The sequence below is a fragment of the Symphalangus syndactylus genome, chromosome 2, assembly GCF_028878055.3.
Source record: "Symphalangus syndactylus isolate Jambi chromosome 2, NHGRI_mSymSyn1-v2.1_pri, whole genome shotgun sequence".
NCBI lineage: Eukaryota > Metazoa > Chordata > Mammalia > Primates > Hylobatidae > Symphalangus > Symphalangus syndactylus.
In genome coordinates this window covers 129,773,944-129,787,417 of record NC_072424.2, presented here as the reverse complement: position 1 = coordinate 129,787,417, position 13,474 = coordinate 129,773,944, and the positions used below count along the sequence as shown (strand labels likewise).

Here is a 13,474-nt window from a genome sequence, read left to right as displayed (position 1 = left end):
AGGCCTGCCTTCCCTGAAGTTCCCAGATTGCCCATATGAAAGCTGTCAGCACGTGCCAGCCCTCCACCAAAGAAGGCACAGGTTCAGGACCTGGCACCATGCAGCCGAGTGGCACTGCTCCCAGAACTCTCATCCAATAAAGAGCCATTGTGGGATCTGGACCCTACAACGTACAGGACAAACGACTGAAATGAAAAGCACAATGCACGTGAGTGGAAACAGAAACTTGAATGGAGTAGTAATCACATCCTTAGTGCGGATCACATCATTTTTCATGGGACTTTATTCTGTAATTCAGTCCTTGCCTAGTGTAATAGTACAGATTTCCATTTATCAGTTGATAAGTGAGAATGATTACTGTGATAATCATTAAGCAACACAGGCTACTGGTGGTGCTGGGGAAGAGAAGTGGAAATTTGTCATGGGAGGTGGGAAGGGATCGGCACTCATCCGAAAGAGACAAAAACACGAGAAAAGAGAAGGAAGGGCTGATTCCATTAAGCAACGCAGATTCCTAGCAGTGGTGGGGAAGAAAAGTGAAAAATTGTTATGGAAAGCAGGAAGGGATTGGCACTCATCCGAAAGAGACAAAAACACGAGAAAAGAGAAGGAAGGGCTGATTCCATTAAGCAACGCAGATTCCTAGCAGTGGTGGGGAAGAAAAGTGAAAAATTGTTATGGAAAGCAGGAAGGGATTGGCACTCATCAGAAAGAGACAAAAACACGTGGAAAGAGAAGGAAGTGCTGATTCTCTATGTATGTGATCAATACAAGCTGCAGTTCAGCTATTGAGGAATTTGAGACTATGGCTAATGGTATAAGAAACTAAGTCAAGCCCAGGGCTTCGAAATAGCTATGATTTCTATGTGAGAATGAGGGATGAGGCACAAAGTGGGGTTAGAGCCACGGGGAAAGGTGGAACTTAAGGGGAGCTGCTGTACAACTGATACCCAATGTGAGATTTAGGTCCCAGAGGCTGTAGAGCTAGAGCTTAGATCCAAATACCAAGAGGCTAGGAGGAGTCAGGGCACTAATTCAGGCTGAACCATAGTTTTCATCTGGGTGACACAGAGTAACTCTTTATACAATAGCCAACCTCACTATATTTAAAACAAAAACAAAACAAAAACAAAAACAGATGTTGCTCTTAGCTAAGCTTTCCCAAACAAATAAATATGAAGGGGCAGTAGAATCAGACTTCACAGAACAAATGGAAAATGCTCTTTCAGCTGGACAATTTATTGCATTCCACATTCTTCTGTTTTAGAAACAGGTTTTTCTATCTCTAAGCCAACTATATTTTTAGCTAATCAGTTTTGAGCAGAAACATGGTCTGTCTCAAATAACCCTCTTTCTTTACTATCTGGAGCCTGGAATTGGTCACAATTTCTTAACAGAGTTACTTGGTCTACTTATTTTCAGACATAATATAACTATCAACTAACATATGTCTATATACATGTACCATTTGAATAAAAACATCCTCATATCTGTGAAAGCATACAAAAATTTTAGCTCAAAGGTCATTTGATTCAATGCCAAGTTACAATTTTTCATGTGTCTATTTGGCTAGCACGATTCTACCTCTATAAGGAATCTGCAATGTTGGTAGCTTATTTTAAAATGTGTGTCAATAGTTTCTATTTATGACATTATGCCTTTGGAGTGGGTAGATCGTATCTGGTTGAAAAACACAAATAAATATTTCATCCAGCATTGAGTTCTCTTGTGTTATCGACTCACCAGAATTAAGCAAAATAATAGATTTGAGGCACACAAACTCCTCTCCCTGCAGATTCATCATGCGGAACCGAGATGATGTAGCCAGCAGCATGTCAAAGATCTCCACCATGCCCTCTACACATTTTCCCTGGTTCCTATGAAAACATAGCAAAAATAAATAAATAAATAAAAAGATTAAAAAACAGAAAATCTTCCACAAGACATGAAAGGGTTGACATTCATAAAAATCCACTGGTTCTAAATCTTTAACAAAAAACTGTCAGCCATTTTCTTCATGGAGTATGAACATTCATTTGAATTCTAGAAGGCAAAACAAAAAAATAATTCCCCATCAATAAAACATTCTCATTCCAACTTCTTAGAATAGGTAGACAGTTCAGTCCTCAAGTCTTCCATGTTAAATATGGAATTCTTCAACCTAAGGGTAATTGAAAATGATCAAGATTTGGGTAAATGATCTATCTAATACATGTATATTCTAAACAATGTGGTAGTTCTGGGAATAAAAACAGGGCCTCAGCTCAAGATGCTCATGGCCTTCGACTAATATAACAAGTCCTGACAGATGTGTTTTGTAGTGCTTTTGAAGTACAAGAACAACTACAATAACTATGGGCTATGGTTGGGCTGAGCCCATTGGTGTTGCAGGAGATGGTATGTAAGTAGGTGGCATTCGAGTGGATGCTTTAAGATAATGTAGGGTTTCATCAAGCAGAGATGTGAATGCCTCCTTGGAAGAGGGTCCTAAACACAGGAGGAGGAGCAGCATGAAAGAACATAGAGCGTGTTGGAGGTCAGGAGATGGCAGATTAATCTGTGAGAACAGAAAAATGTCAGATCATGATATTTTTAGAAATTCAGGCTTTTAACCTTGGCATCAAGAATTTAACATTAGTAGTTGCAACTATTAAATAAGCAAACCAAAGGTTCATAACATGTAGTACTTAAAAACATGTGTCTGTGTCTTTTTCATAGGGTTGTTGAAGAATTTAAATGAGATACTACACACAAAAAGAATTCATTTATTATTATTTTTTATCACAAGTTGAATTTTGGCATGATGTGTTTGAGGGGGTTAGAAAGAAGTTAAAATATTTTATGCATGCACAAATATATATTTGTGAAATATATAAACAATTAAAATACGAACACTAAACACATTGTTTAGCACCTTGTTTTGTTTTTAGTTCATAGATCTTGGAGTCCTCCATCAACTTTTTTTGACAGCTCAATATGTTTTCACTGAACAGAATGCTAAACTTTCTTTAATCACTTCTTTCTTGGGTGACATTTCTTTGCTTTCAAGTATTTTGTTGTTAAAAACGTTTCATTCAATGACTATCCTTATGTTTATGTCTTTGGATATGTGTACAGATAGCTATAAAATAAATTCTTAGAAGTAGAATTGCTAGATAAAAGAGCTTATGTATTTTAAATTTTGATAGTTCAAACATTGCTTTCAAATAGCTTGTACAATAGACGGTTGATAAGAGAATATATTGGTATAGGCTTTCTCTAAACTGCCTGCTCTTGTGCTTTGCACATATTTTTCTGTTATTTGTCATTTTCACATAGATTTTTAAGAGTTCTTTAAATATTATAGTAATAAGCCATTTGTCATATGTATTTTTAATTGTTTTTCTTATGGTTTTTTGTTTTTTCTTCTGATGTTGTTTCTGGTATTTTCTTCTGCAAAACATTTAATAGAGAATTAAATTTATTAAATGTTTCATTTATGGCTCTAGGACATTATGCCTTGCTTTTAAAAGCAAAGACAAATAAATAAAAAAAATTTTACATATAAATATATATAACATAATAGCATATAAAATTATCTTATATTTCCTTCTAGTATACTTTCATGTTTTCATGTTTAAATTTTTGATCTTCTGGGGTTTATTCATTTTTATAACAATTTTATTGAAAGATAATCACATAACATATCATCTGCCCATTTAAAGAGTGTGATTCAATGGATTCCAGTATATTCACGATGTTGTGCAACCATTTTTGGGGATTTATTTTGGCGTAAGGTATGAGAAAAAAATCCAATTAATATTTGTTCAAGTAGCTCATTAGTTTTCTATCTTTTTCACAGATGTTCTTTTCTTTGACTTAACAAATGTTGATTACTTCTGATATATTCATATACTTCCTACAGGTGACCTCTAAGATTAGCATTATTATTTCCATTTTCCAAATGAGGGGATTAGGACTCAAGATTGTTACGTCAAATCACATTGCTTATCAACTAAAAGAAAGAATTCCAACAAGATCTTCTCTGTTTTTAATTCTTGCTCTACTTTAATTCATTCAGCAAGATTTACTGAGAGCCTATTACATACTAGTCCTTATGCTCAACATTAGAGTACCAAGAAGAAAGCCATGGGCACTGTCAATAAACAGATCTAGAATGGGAACCAGACAGACAAGGAGAAAGCCAGGTGCAAGACACAGGAAAAGTTCTAGAAAGAAAGCTTTTTGCATCTAACATCAGTCTCCCCAGATTGAAACCATCTCAATATTGAAGCAATTGTCATCCTATTCCCAAATAAAGTGAAATGAGGTTTTTTATGTAAAGTGCTTAGAATGGAGTGTGGCACACAGTAAGCATCACCTTTAAGTATTACCTATAGATATACTGATAAATACATGGATATGTCAAGGGAGAGGTTGGCCTTTTAACTTGAAGGAGTCAGAAAAAAACTGCCATGTGCATTTTGCTTTGACTGTGAAAATCTGGATGCATGGAAGCTCTATAGAAGCACAGCAGGAACTTCAAGAGGTATGCTGCCCAATGTGGGGCTGACAGAGTGCTCACACCAAAGGCTCCATTGGCATTGAGCGGGGAGAACATACTAGAAGTGGGTTTTTCTTGTCATGGAGTTGAATTTTTTTTTAAGTAGTTCATCTTCTTTCTAGTGAAAAAATAAACAAGGATAGGGAAAATGTTTGGAGGATGAAGCCTTAAAAATAACAACTCATAGCCAAAATAGAGAAATGTTCCTTTCTCAGTATAAAGTCTCTGTTTACTTAACAGACTGCACACCGGCAGGGGAGGAAGTCTCAGTGTGGGAGGGAGCCTGTGTTCACCTGCTGTGAGCAAAAGTTCAGTTCAGAAACTGAGAAAGTGGAGACTTAACAATTCTCCTTTCTTCTTGTCCTTTTTCAATCGTCTCCCATAGTTTCCCACGAAGAGCTCTTTCTTGACTCTTAGAGCAAGAGTGTATTTTTCTCAGCCTCTTCTCACTGGATATCCTGTTATTCCTAACCAGCAATTATTACCTGTCAACAATATAATGCTTGCTCTACAGCACACATTAGGAGCTGTAGACTGTGCCCTCAGGGATGGTGTATACCCCAAACTCTCAATTCAGTTCTCACGTGTGCGTGTGTGTGTGTGTGTCATGTGTGCATGTGTATGTTCCTTTAGGGAATGTGGAGGGGGCATATGTTGACTATTAATCATAGACATATTAAGATAGGAAGATCCCAGAGCCTACCTTCCATGCAAACACATGTGCTTCATGTTTTGGTGGTGTACATCTGAACTTTGAGGACTTCTGGGGGGATATTCAATGCAGTGAAGCTGCACTTTTCTAAGCAGTGCTGTTTAGAGGCTACAAGAAGTTTATCCTAATATATTCTTAAGAATAAAATCACCCTGTTTTTCAATGGGAGCAACTTAGTTGGTCTAAGCACTTTGGTAAATCCACTATTTGTATAATAAATAAAAATTATGTACTTTGATGATTCTGATGATAGTTTTGCTAAATTATCCAAATGTTGCCTGAATCTCAATGACTGGCCAATTATATGGTACCTATGGGTCTCTCACTAGCATTATTACAAGGCGAAAAGGCTTGCCACGTGAGCTACTGAAAAAGTGATTTGTCAACCTACAATCTGGCACAAATCTATGTGTACTTTGAAGATGAGATAGATACTTGTCACCTGCCTGATGCAAAGAAACTCTTCAGTGTCTACTGAGGTCATTATGCATTGTGGTCAGGGCTTCATTTTCAAAGTCTAGCCAAGATATTCTACACTAACTTCAAGGGACAAATCAGACTAGTGCATTTAGCTCAATTTCAGTGGGTATGGATGGATCAATGGCATCAGAAATGGGGTGATTCCTAAGAATTTGGAGGTAACATGACTGTAAAAGACAAGACTAGTCTAAATCCATGAGGTGCTCCTGAGGCTGAGGAGCCCGTGGGGCATGGAAAAAGAAGATTTATTTTTAAAGGAAGCACACAGCTCCAGTCATAGATCAGGAGTAGTTTATCAAACAGACCAGCCTATGACTCCCACTGTGAGACGTGACAGCCTGCAGTGATGAACTCCTCCACGGATTATGTCAGTCTAGTTTTCAGAGCACCTCAAAATCCCCTTGTGGGGAGCCTCGTTCTGCTACTTATCCTCTTCAAATGTGGTCCATTTTCACTTAAGTAATGGGGGAAAGAACTAGACTTGACAGAGCATTTGCTCATGGCATGTTCTGGAAATTTCTCCTCGATAAAAATAAAAGCCTGTTTTTCAGAAGCTCTAAGGCATCTCTTCCACCACATGGAAAATAAAGAGCTCTAATGAGGGTGTGCAGACCAAACCTTCACTTGTATATCTTCAAAAATATGCCTTACAAAATGTAAGGTTACCCATTAGCATCTCTTTGTATAAAAGGAAACTGATAAATGGAAACTGAGAAAACCCAGGGGATCAACATAAGACATTTAATTTAGCTGTCCTGAAGAAAAGTACAATATGGTTTTAAAAAGGTAACAAATTAAGATTCTGTTCAAAATCAATAGTGGCAAGATTAGATGTATTGAAAGAGCTTCTTTATCTTCAATGCTACAAAATCTCTCAGCATGTGCTCAAAATGCTGAAACTCCATAAATATTTATATGATCAAGAGGTTTACATATGCAGCTCTGAAGTATGGAAGAAAGTGATGAAGATGGAAATTGTAAGTGATATATCTTGAAAGATGCAAGTTTTAAAATGAAAGTTGTTTAGACTCTTGAGTCCAGCTGCCTGGGTTCAAATCTTGATGCCACTATTTATTAACTTTGTGACCTTCAACCAATTATTTAAACTCTGTGTGTCTGAATGAGTATACAGACTGAAACATCACATTGTACTGTAAGCTGCAATTAAGCCATTGGGATTTGATGGTTGTTTGATACAGCAGTTAGCCTATGTAGATTAAAAAAGAAATTGGTACTGGAAGTGAATACTGCCATGAAAAATGTTTACTTCCTAATGCCAGGTAGTAAGAAAACATAGCAAGCTAGGGAGCCCTGTTACAACATTGCGAAATATCTGCTCTGAAAGAACTTGGCAGGTAGACTACATGCCTGGGGAAGTGGTCAAATGAGACCAATAGTGTGTAGTGGACACTCTGGCAGTCATTAGTAAGGTGTTGCGAGAAAGACATGAGATCGGGCAAGAATCGAATGGTTCTCAAGCAAAAATGGAAGGGAATGGAGCAAGATCAAAGATAAATGGCCTTACAAGATTGGAAGAACCAACAGTTTTTGGCCATGAAATATTAAGAGATGGAAAGTAAAAGGGTCTTGAGCATGGAAGACCAAGTAAAACTTCTTCGTTTACAAAGTAACTCAGTCTTATGGCAAAGGGTGACAGCAGAAGGGTATTTCCTCACCATCCAAAGTTATCATTTCAAGTAGTCTCAAGGGAGTCACCGTTAAGTCAAGAGGGAAAGGCCAAAGCACTGAGGCAAAGAAGAATATCAGGTTTGTTGGCGAGGGCATGAGGAAAAGTGAACCCTGGCATGCTTGGTTGGATATGTAAATTACTATAACCATTATGGAGATACTACAGAGGACCCTGCCCCAAATTAGAAATACAATTACCATTTGATCCAATAATCCCACTAGTGGGTATATATCCAAAGGAGAGGAAATCAATATGTTGAAGAGATATCTGCACTCCCAAGTTCACTGTAGCATTATTCATAATAGCCAAGATATGGAATCAACATGGGTGACCATCAACAGATGAGCAAAAAAAAATAAAATGTGGAATATATGTACAATGGAATGCTATTCACCCTTTAACAAGAAGGAAATCCTGTCACTTGCAACAACATGGATGGACCTGGAGGATATTATGTTAGACGTTGCTCCCAAATGACCAAAGGGCTATAAGAAATGTCATTCCATAGCACCCTGCTTTACAGATTTGAATCATTTCCAACTGGCATGATCAGTAAAGGAACAAATAGTATGTAGCATTTGATGTGGGTCTCAAAACGTTGACCGAGTGAGGAGGAAAGAAATTTCAGGAATTTCCAGGAAGATTAAATAGTATCAGAAAGGCCAAGAGGTGGGAGAAGAGAAGGCCTATTCGGGGAATATTGAGTAATCTAGCTCATAGACTTTGCTATTTGTAAAGAGAGAAACTGGCAAAGAGGGCTGAGTCAGACTGTGAAGAGTGGTTAATAAAAGGCTCCTGAGATGAAACGGGAGATAATGTGTAAGGGAAGACCATTAAGAGCTTACCAGTGGGTGACACGATCACGTAAACACTTTTGTTGTGACTAATTTGGCATCAGTGCGCAAAGGAGAGTGGGGGAGAGAGAAGAGTCTGGAAGAGACGGCAGGTAGGAGGAAGGGGAGAGAAGACATGAGACAGCACCGTGGTGATAAAGAGAAATCAGGGCTATTCTGAAAATCCTTTGTTGATCTGAGGGAAAAATCAACAGATTTCGGCAAATGATCTTCGGTGTTAGGCAATGAGGAAGGATTTAAAGACTCCTCTGGAACTGTATGTTAGGATGGATGGAAAGATGATAAAAGAAAGTGAGAAATTAGCAGAAAGAGGGAAATTCAGAGGTTTGTCATTTGCTAGTAGAAGAAAACATCTTCCCTTAAAAATGATTAGTTTAAAATTTCACGAGACTAAGTCAAGATGACAACAGAAAATTTAAAATGTGGGTCTGAAACTTGAGAAAGGGACAGCACTAAACATATCAATTTGATGAGTTTCTTTTCACTTACTAAGATTGGGTATCTTTTCAAATAAGCTTGTTAAAATATACTCATCTTTTAAATGGGTGCCTGGTATTTCACTGTGTTCATATGTATTTAACTGCTCTGATTATAGGCATTTATATTATTTCTAATTTTCAGCTACAACAAACAATGTGCAATTATTCCTATACATATATTTACTACACTTACAAAAGTATGCAGGAAAAAATCCTTACACATACAATAGCAGAATCAAGCGGTGTAAACATTTAACCTTTTACTAAGTATTGCCAAAACGCCTTCCAAAAAGGTTATACCAATTTACACGGCCTCCATGAAAGCATAAAATATCTGGAAATACAGATTTTGGAGATATCTGAATAGAAATCATTGAAATTGGGAAAGCAAGTGAGCTCACTAGGGAAGAGAGAGAGAGAGGCAGACAGACAGAGACAGAGACAGAGACAGAAAGAAGGAGAGAGAAAGAGAGATTAACAGAGAAACAGATTGAGAGAGAGAAAGAGGGAGAGAGAGATTGAGAGAAAGAGAGGGTAAGAGAGAGAGGAAGAGAGAGATTGAGAGAAAGAGAGGGTAAGAGAGAGAAGAAGAGAGAGATTGAGAGAAAGAGAAAGAGAATGGGAGAGAAACTGAGGAAGAGAAAGATTGAAAGAGAGAGGGAGAGAGAGGAGGAAGGGGCGAGAAACCGGCAGAGGGAGGCAATTTGGGAGCAACAGCATATCCGGCGTCACAGGACAAGGTGGAACCAATCAAGAGGACAAATGGTTGAATGGTCAGAGGTGTGGCTGGATTGGAGCGACCAAGATGTTGAATGTCAGAAGGTCCAAAGGAAAAGATGGTAGAGTGAGACAGACTAAGGGAGGGACTGAGGGAGGGAGGGAAGGAGAGAGTAATGAAAATAGGTGAGTGCAGAATCAGTATCATCACAGGAGAGAAATACCTTTTTCTAACTCAAGGATATGAGAAGAAATAAATGTGAATGCAGAAATTCTGAGAGGTTAATTTTTTAGTAAACAATTTTTTTACTAAACAAATGTGATACTATTTGCAGAGAATATGGGAAGGTAGCCTGAGGCTGGAGCCTCCAAGACCTCAGAAGCATCAGTCAAGGCTGCTAGGGCCTTGGATGGGCTAAGGCAAAAACTCCTTAGCAATGCCCTTGGGTTTCTGGCCCTTGTCCAATCTCTTCAAGTCCATTTCTTACTGCCCACCTTGCAATTTATACTGCAGGATACTTGTGAACAAAGGCAAGTTTTCCAGAACACTTGCCCGTGCTGTCTGCTTGGATCACCACCACCCACCCCACCTCACTCCCATCCTGCCCTTGGATGTGTCCTTCTCATCTTTCAAGGCACAGATTGGGCCCAGGGAAACTTCTCTGCAGTCCACTATGCTCTGCTCTTTCCTCCTTTGGGTTATATGCTTTTCCTCTGTGCTGTGAGACTGTCCTTTATTTCAGACTTTTTCTGTAAAAGACCACGGGGTAACTATTTTAGGCTTTGTGGGGCCATTACAGTCTCCGTGGCATCTACTCAACTCTGATGTTTTAATGCAAAAGCAGATGTGAACAAAATGTAACCAATGATTATGACTGTATTTATTTATTTTGCAAATAAATAAAACTTTATTTACAAAAGCAGTAGCAGGCCAAATTTGTCCTGTCGCCTATACTTGGCCCACCCCTGCCTTATATCACTGTTCTACATTCAGCGAGTTTATTGAGCACAGATAAAGTGTAGATGTGTGTTCCCTCCAAATCTCACATTGAAATTTGATCCCAGTGTTGGAGGTGGGGCCCTGGGGTGGATCCCTCGCAACTGGTTTGGTGCCATCCTACCGTAATGCGTGAGTCCTTGCTCTTTCAGTTTACGGGAGAGCAGGTTGTTTCAGGACCCTGGCATCTCACTTGCTCTCTCCTTTGCCATGTGAAACGCCTGCTCTCTCTTTGCCTTCCACCATGAGTAAAAGCTTCCTCAGGCCTCACCAGAAGTAGATGCTGGCGCTGCGCTTCTTGTACAGTTTGCGAAACCCTGAGCCAAATAAAACCTCTTTTCTTTATAAATTACCTGGCATCAGGTATTCCTTTATAGCAGCACAAAATGGACTAACACAAGCCCCGACCACGTCCCCTGCTAGTTGATAAGAATATAGTAATGACCAGGACAGCAGTGTGTCTTTCTCAAAAGGAGCTTATAATATATGTGGGCAGAAGATAATTTTTAAAACATACAATTAAAAAAAAAGAAACAAAGCTGTAATTAGTGGTATGAAGGGAAATGCATGGTATTTTAATATGCTATGGTAGTGAAAGCCAGGGACTCCCTGTGGGAGAGAAGTTTGAAACGGTGAGGGACATCCACATGGACCTTAGAGAATTGTGGACCTGGAGCTCAGAGAAACACTGGGGTCTGGAGAAGCAGTTTTGGGGGTTGACAAGGGAGACTGCCTGAGTGCACAGAGGGAGAGGAGAGATGGCATCTTGGGGGAAGACAGCCTAAGAGAAAGAAGAGCCTGCAAAAGACATACAGAGAAGCAGGGGGAGGTGGAAGAAAGCAGTGAGGAGGAGCGGTGTCCCAGGTCAAGAGGAAGCGTCAATTCTGCTGATGTCTAAAGAAGTCAAGGAAGAGAAGCATGGATTTGCAGACCAGATTGAGATCCTATTCAGTTTTTTGTTTTTGTTTTTGTTTGCTTGTTTGTTTTTGTTTTGTTTTCATCAGTGCTGGGCAGCCTGGGGATGGAAGTGAAGAAAGTAGACAGTGGATGTGGCTCAAGGCAGATGACTGACTGACTAGATATGGAGAAAACTTGAGGGCACAGAAATTCTAGAAGGTAATCTTGCAGTGACTGATTATGGGACTTAGTATGAAACCAGAGGAAAATGAAATCAGAAAACTGTTTATGATAAAAGAATAGAAAGTATTATAGTAAGTATCAAAGACCAAGTAGGCTCAGAAGGAATAAGGGGTGGGAGAAGTGGAGGCTACAGAGATTATAGTCCTAGAGAGGGAGCTTCTAGTCTAAGATGCTGCTGGTGGTAGAGTTCCTAGAGGTGGCATCTACTCTGCTAACGCAGAGGTAAAACCAAATAACGGAAATGTAAAAGCTTAAGAACGCTGAGACAAAATTAGCCGGGCGAGGTGGTGGGCACCTGTAGTCCCAGCTACGCGGGAGGCTGAGGCAGGAGAATGGCATGAACCCCGGGGGAAGGAGCCTGCAGTGAGCCGAGATCGCGCCACTGCACTCCAGCCTGGGTGAAAAAGCAAGACTCCTTCTCAAAAAAAAAAAAAAAAAAAAAAAAAAAAGAACGCTGAGACCACAGTGTCTATCCTTATAACAAAGCACAATATTAAACAGCTGACTGACAACTGACAATATTAAACAGCTGACTGACAACTGACAATATTAAACAGCTGACTGACAATTGACAAAAAGCCTATTTTGAAAAATTACCCAGGACCCCTTTGTTTCTGACTTTTCAACGACCTCCCAACTTTGAGATGTTTTCCTCTGCAGACGATTCTGAACAAATGCAATGATCCGAAGGTTACGAGAATGGGATTGATGATCTCACCAGAAGGACAGCATGTCTCTCTCATGCCCAGCCTTCCTTCTGCCCACCTGTCAACATGCAAAGCTAATGGCCTTGGGCAAAACTCTATGTTTATATGTTGGTGTTCTTTAACTGTTGTAAGCTATGGGTCAAGGCAAATGGGCTAAAAATATATCATGATAACCCGCAAAAATGTCATTCCTCTTAGAGAAGGCAGTGTTTAGATACAAAATTAAAGAAAAAAATGGAAACAAATTCAAACAAATAAGAGAAATATTTAAAATATGGCCAGAGGATCATCATCTTAGAGTTATTCTGAAAAAATGAAGATAAAAACCATGTTGCATGATTCATTTAGAAGGATTATATTTCAAGTGGAAATGACTTTTGGTCCATTACCTTGAGAACGGTTGGTATGAGACTGAAAGCCAGTGCTATCTTCCCTGAGAGTTTGAGGGATAAATGCACGGAGCAACTTAGCAGCAGTTTAGAAATGTAAAGTTCTCAGAAGGCATGTTCCCAGTCAAGCAGACCTTGCTGAAGAAGCTGGTAAGTATGATTGCAGGAAAAAAGTTTCAGTTCTCTGCTTTTCCTAGTTTAAATTCATATTTCACTTTGTTGCTATTATTGTCTTTTTAAAATTTGAAACATAAAGGAATCTGTGAAAGGAAGCCAACCAACAGTGGTGCCCAGTGGATAGATTTCCAGGGAAATGGGGGGACAAAAGCAAAAAAGATTATTTTGTGTAAGGAAGTCCATACTTGTTGAAAACAAAGAAGGAAGTGAATATTTCTCTCAGGCAGTACCATCAGGGTATTTTCAGATTGAGAGAGAAAAGTCAGTCTCCTTCAGAGACCTGCCTTGTTGAGGCATTAAATCCCTGACTACTACAGAGTGGAAGTAGCTATGACACGTTACCAGGTCATCCACACACATCTATTTCCACTTCCAACCCCTCGTAGGATGAAGGCCCTCCCAGGGTCCTCGAATCGCATCCCTGGCACAAAGCCAAGAGGAGCCTCACTCTCTCTTCCTCCCTCTTTTTTGCAGCCTCCACAGGTGAACCTCAGCTTTACAAGGGTCACTATGAGCCTGCCTCTAAATCCTGGTGACAGAGGACAGATAACTGATACACCCTTTACTCACCCAGAAGAATTCAGACCCT

At 39.3% G+C, this 13,474-nt stretch overlaps 1 protein-coding gene across 2 annotated transcripts in view; it reads right to left on the bottom strand.

The window, feature by feature from the left end:
* The window catches only part of ESR1 (estrogen receptor 1), a 411,090-nt gene that overhangs the window by 46,375 nt on the left and 351,241 nt on the right, over window positions 1-13,474 (bottom strand). For both annotated transcript variants that reach the window (XM_055267514.2, XM_055267503.2), the window contains one exon: window positions 1,744-1,877. In XM_055267514.2, the coding sequence (XP_055123489.1) occupies window positions 1,744-1,877 (134 nt within the window). The remainder of the gene's footprint in view (window positions 1-1,743; window positions 1,878-13,474) is intronic.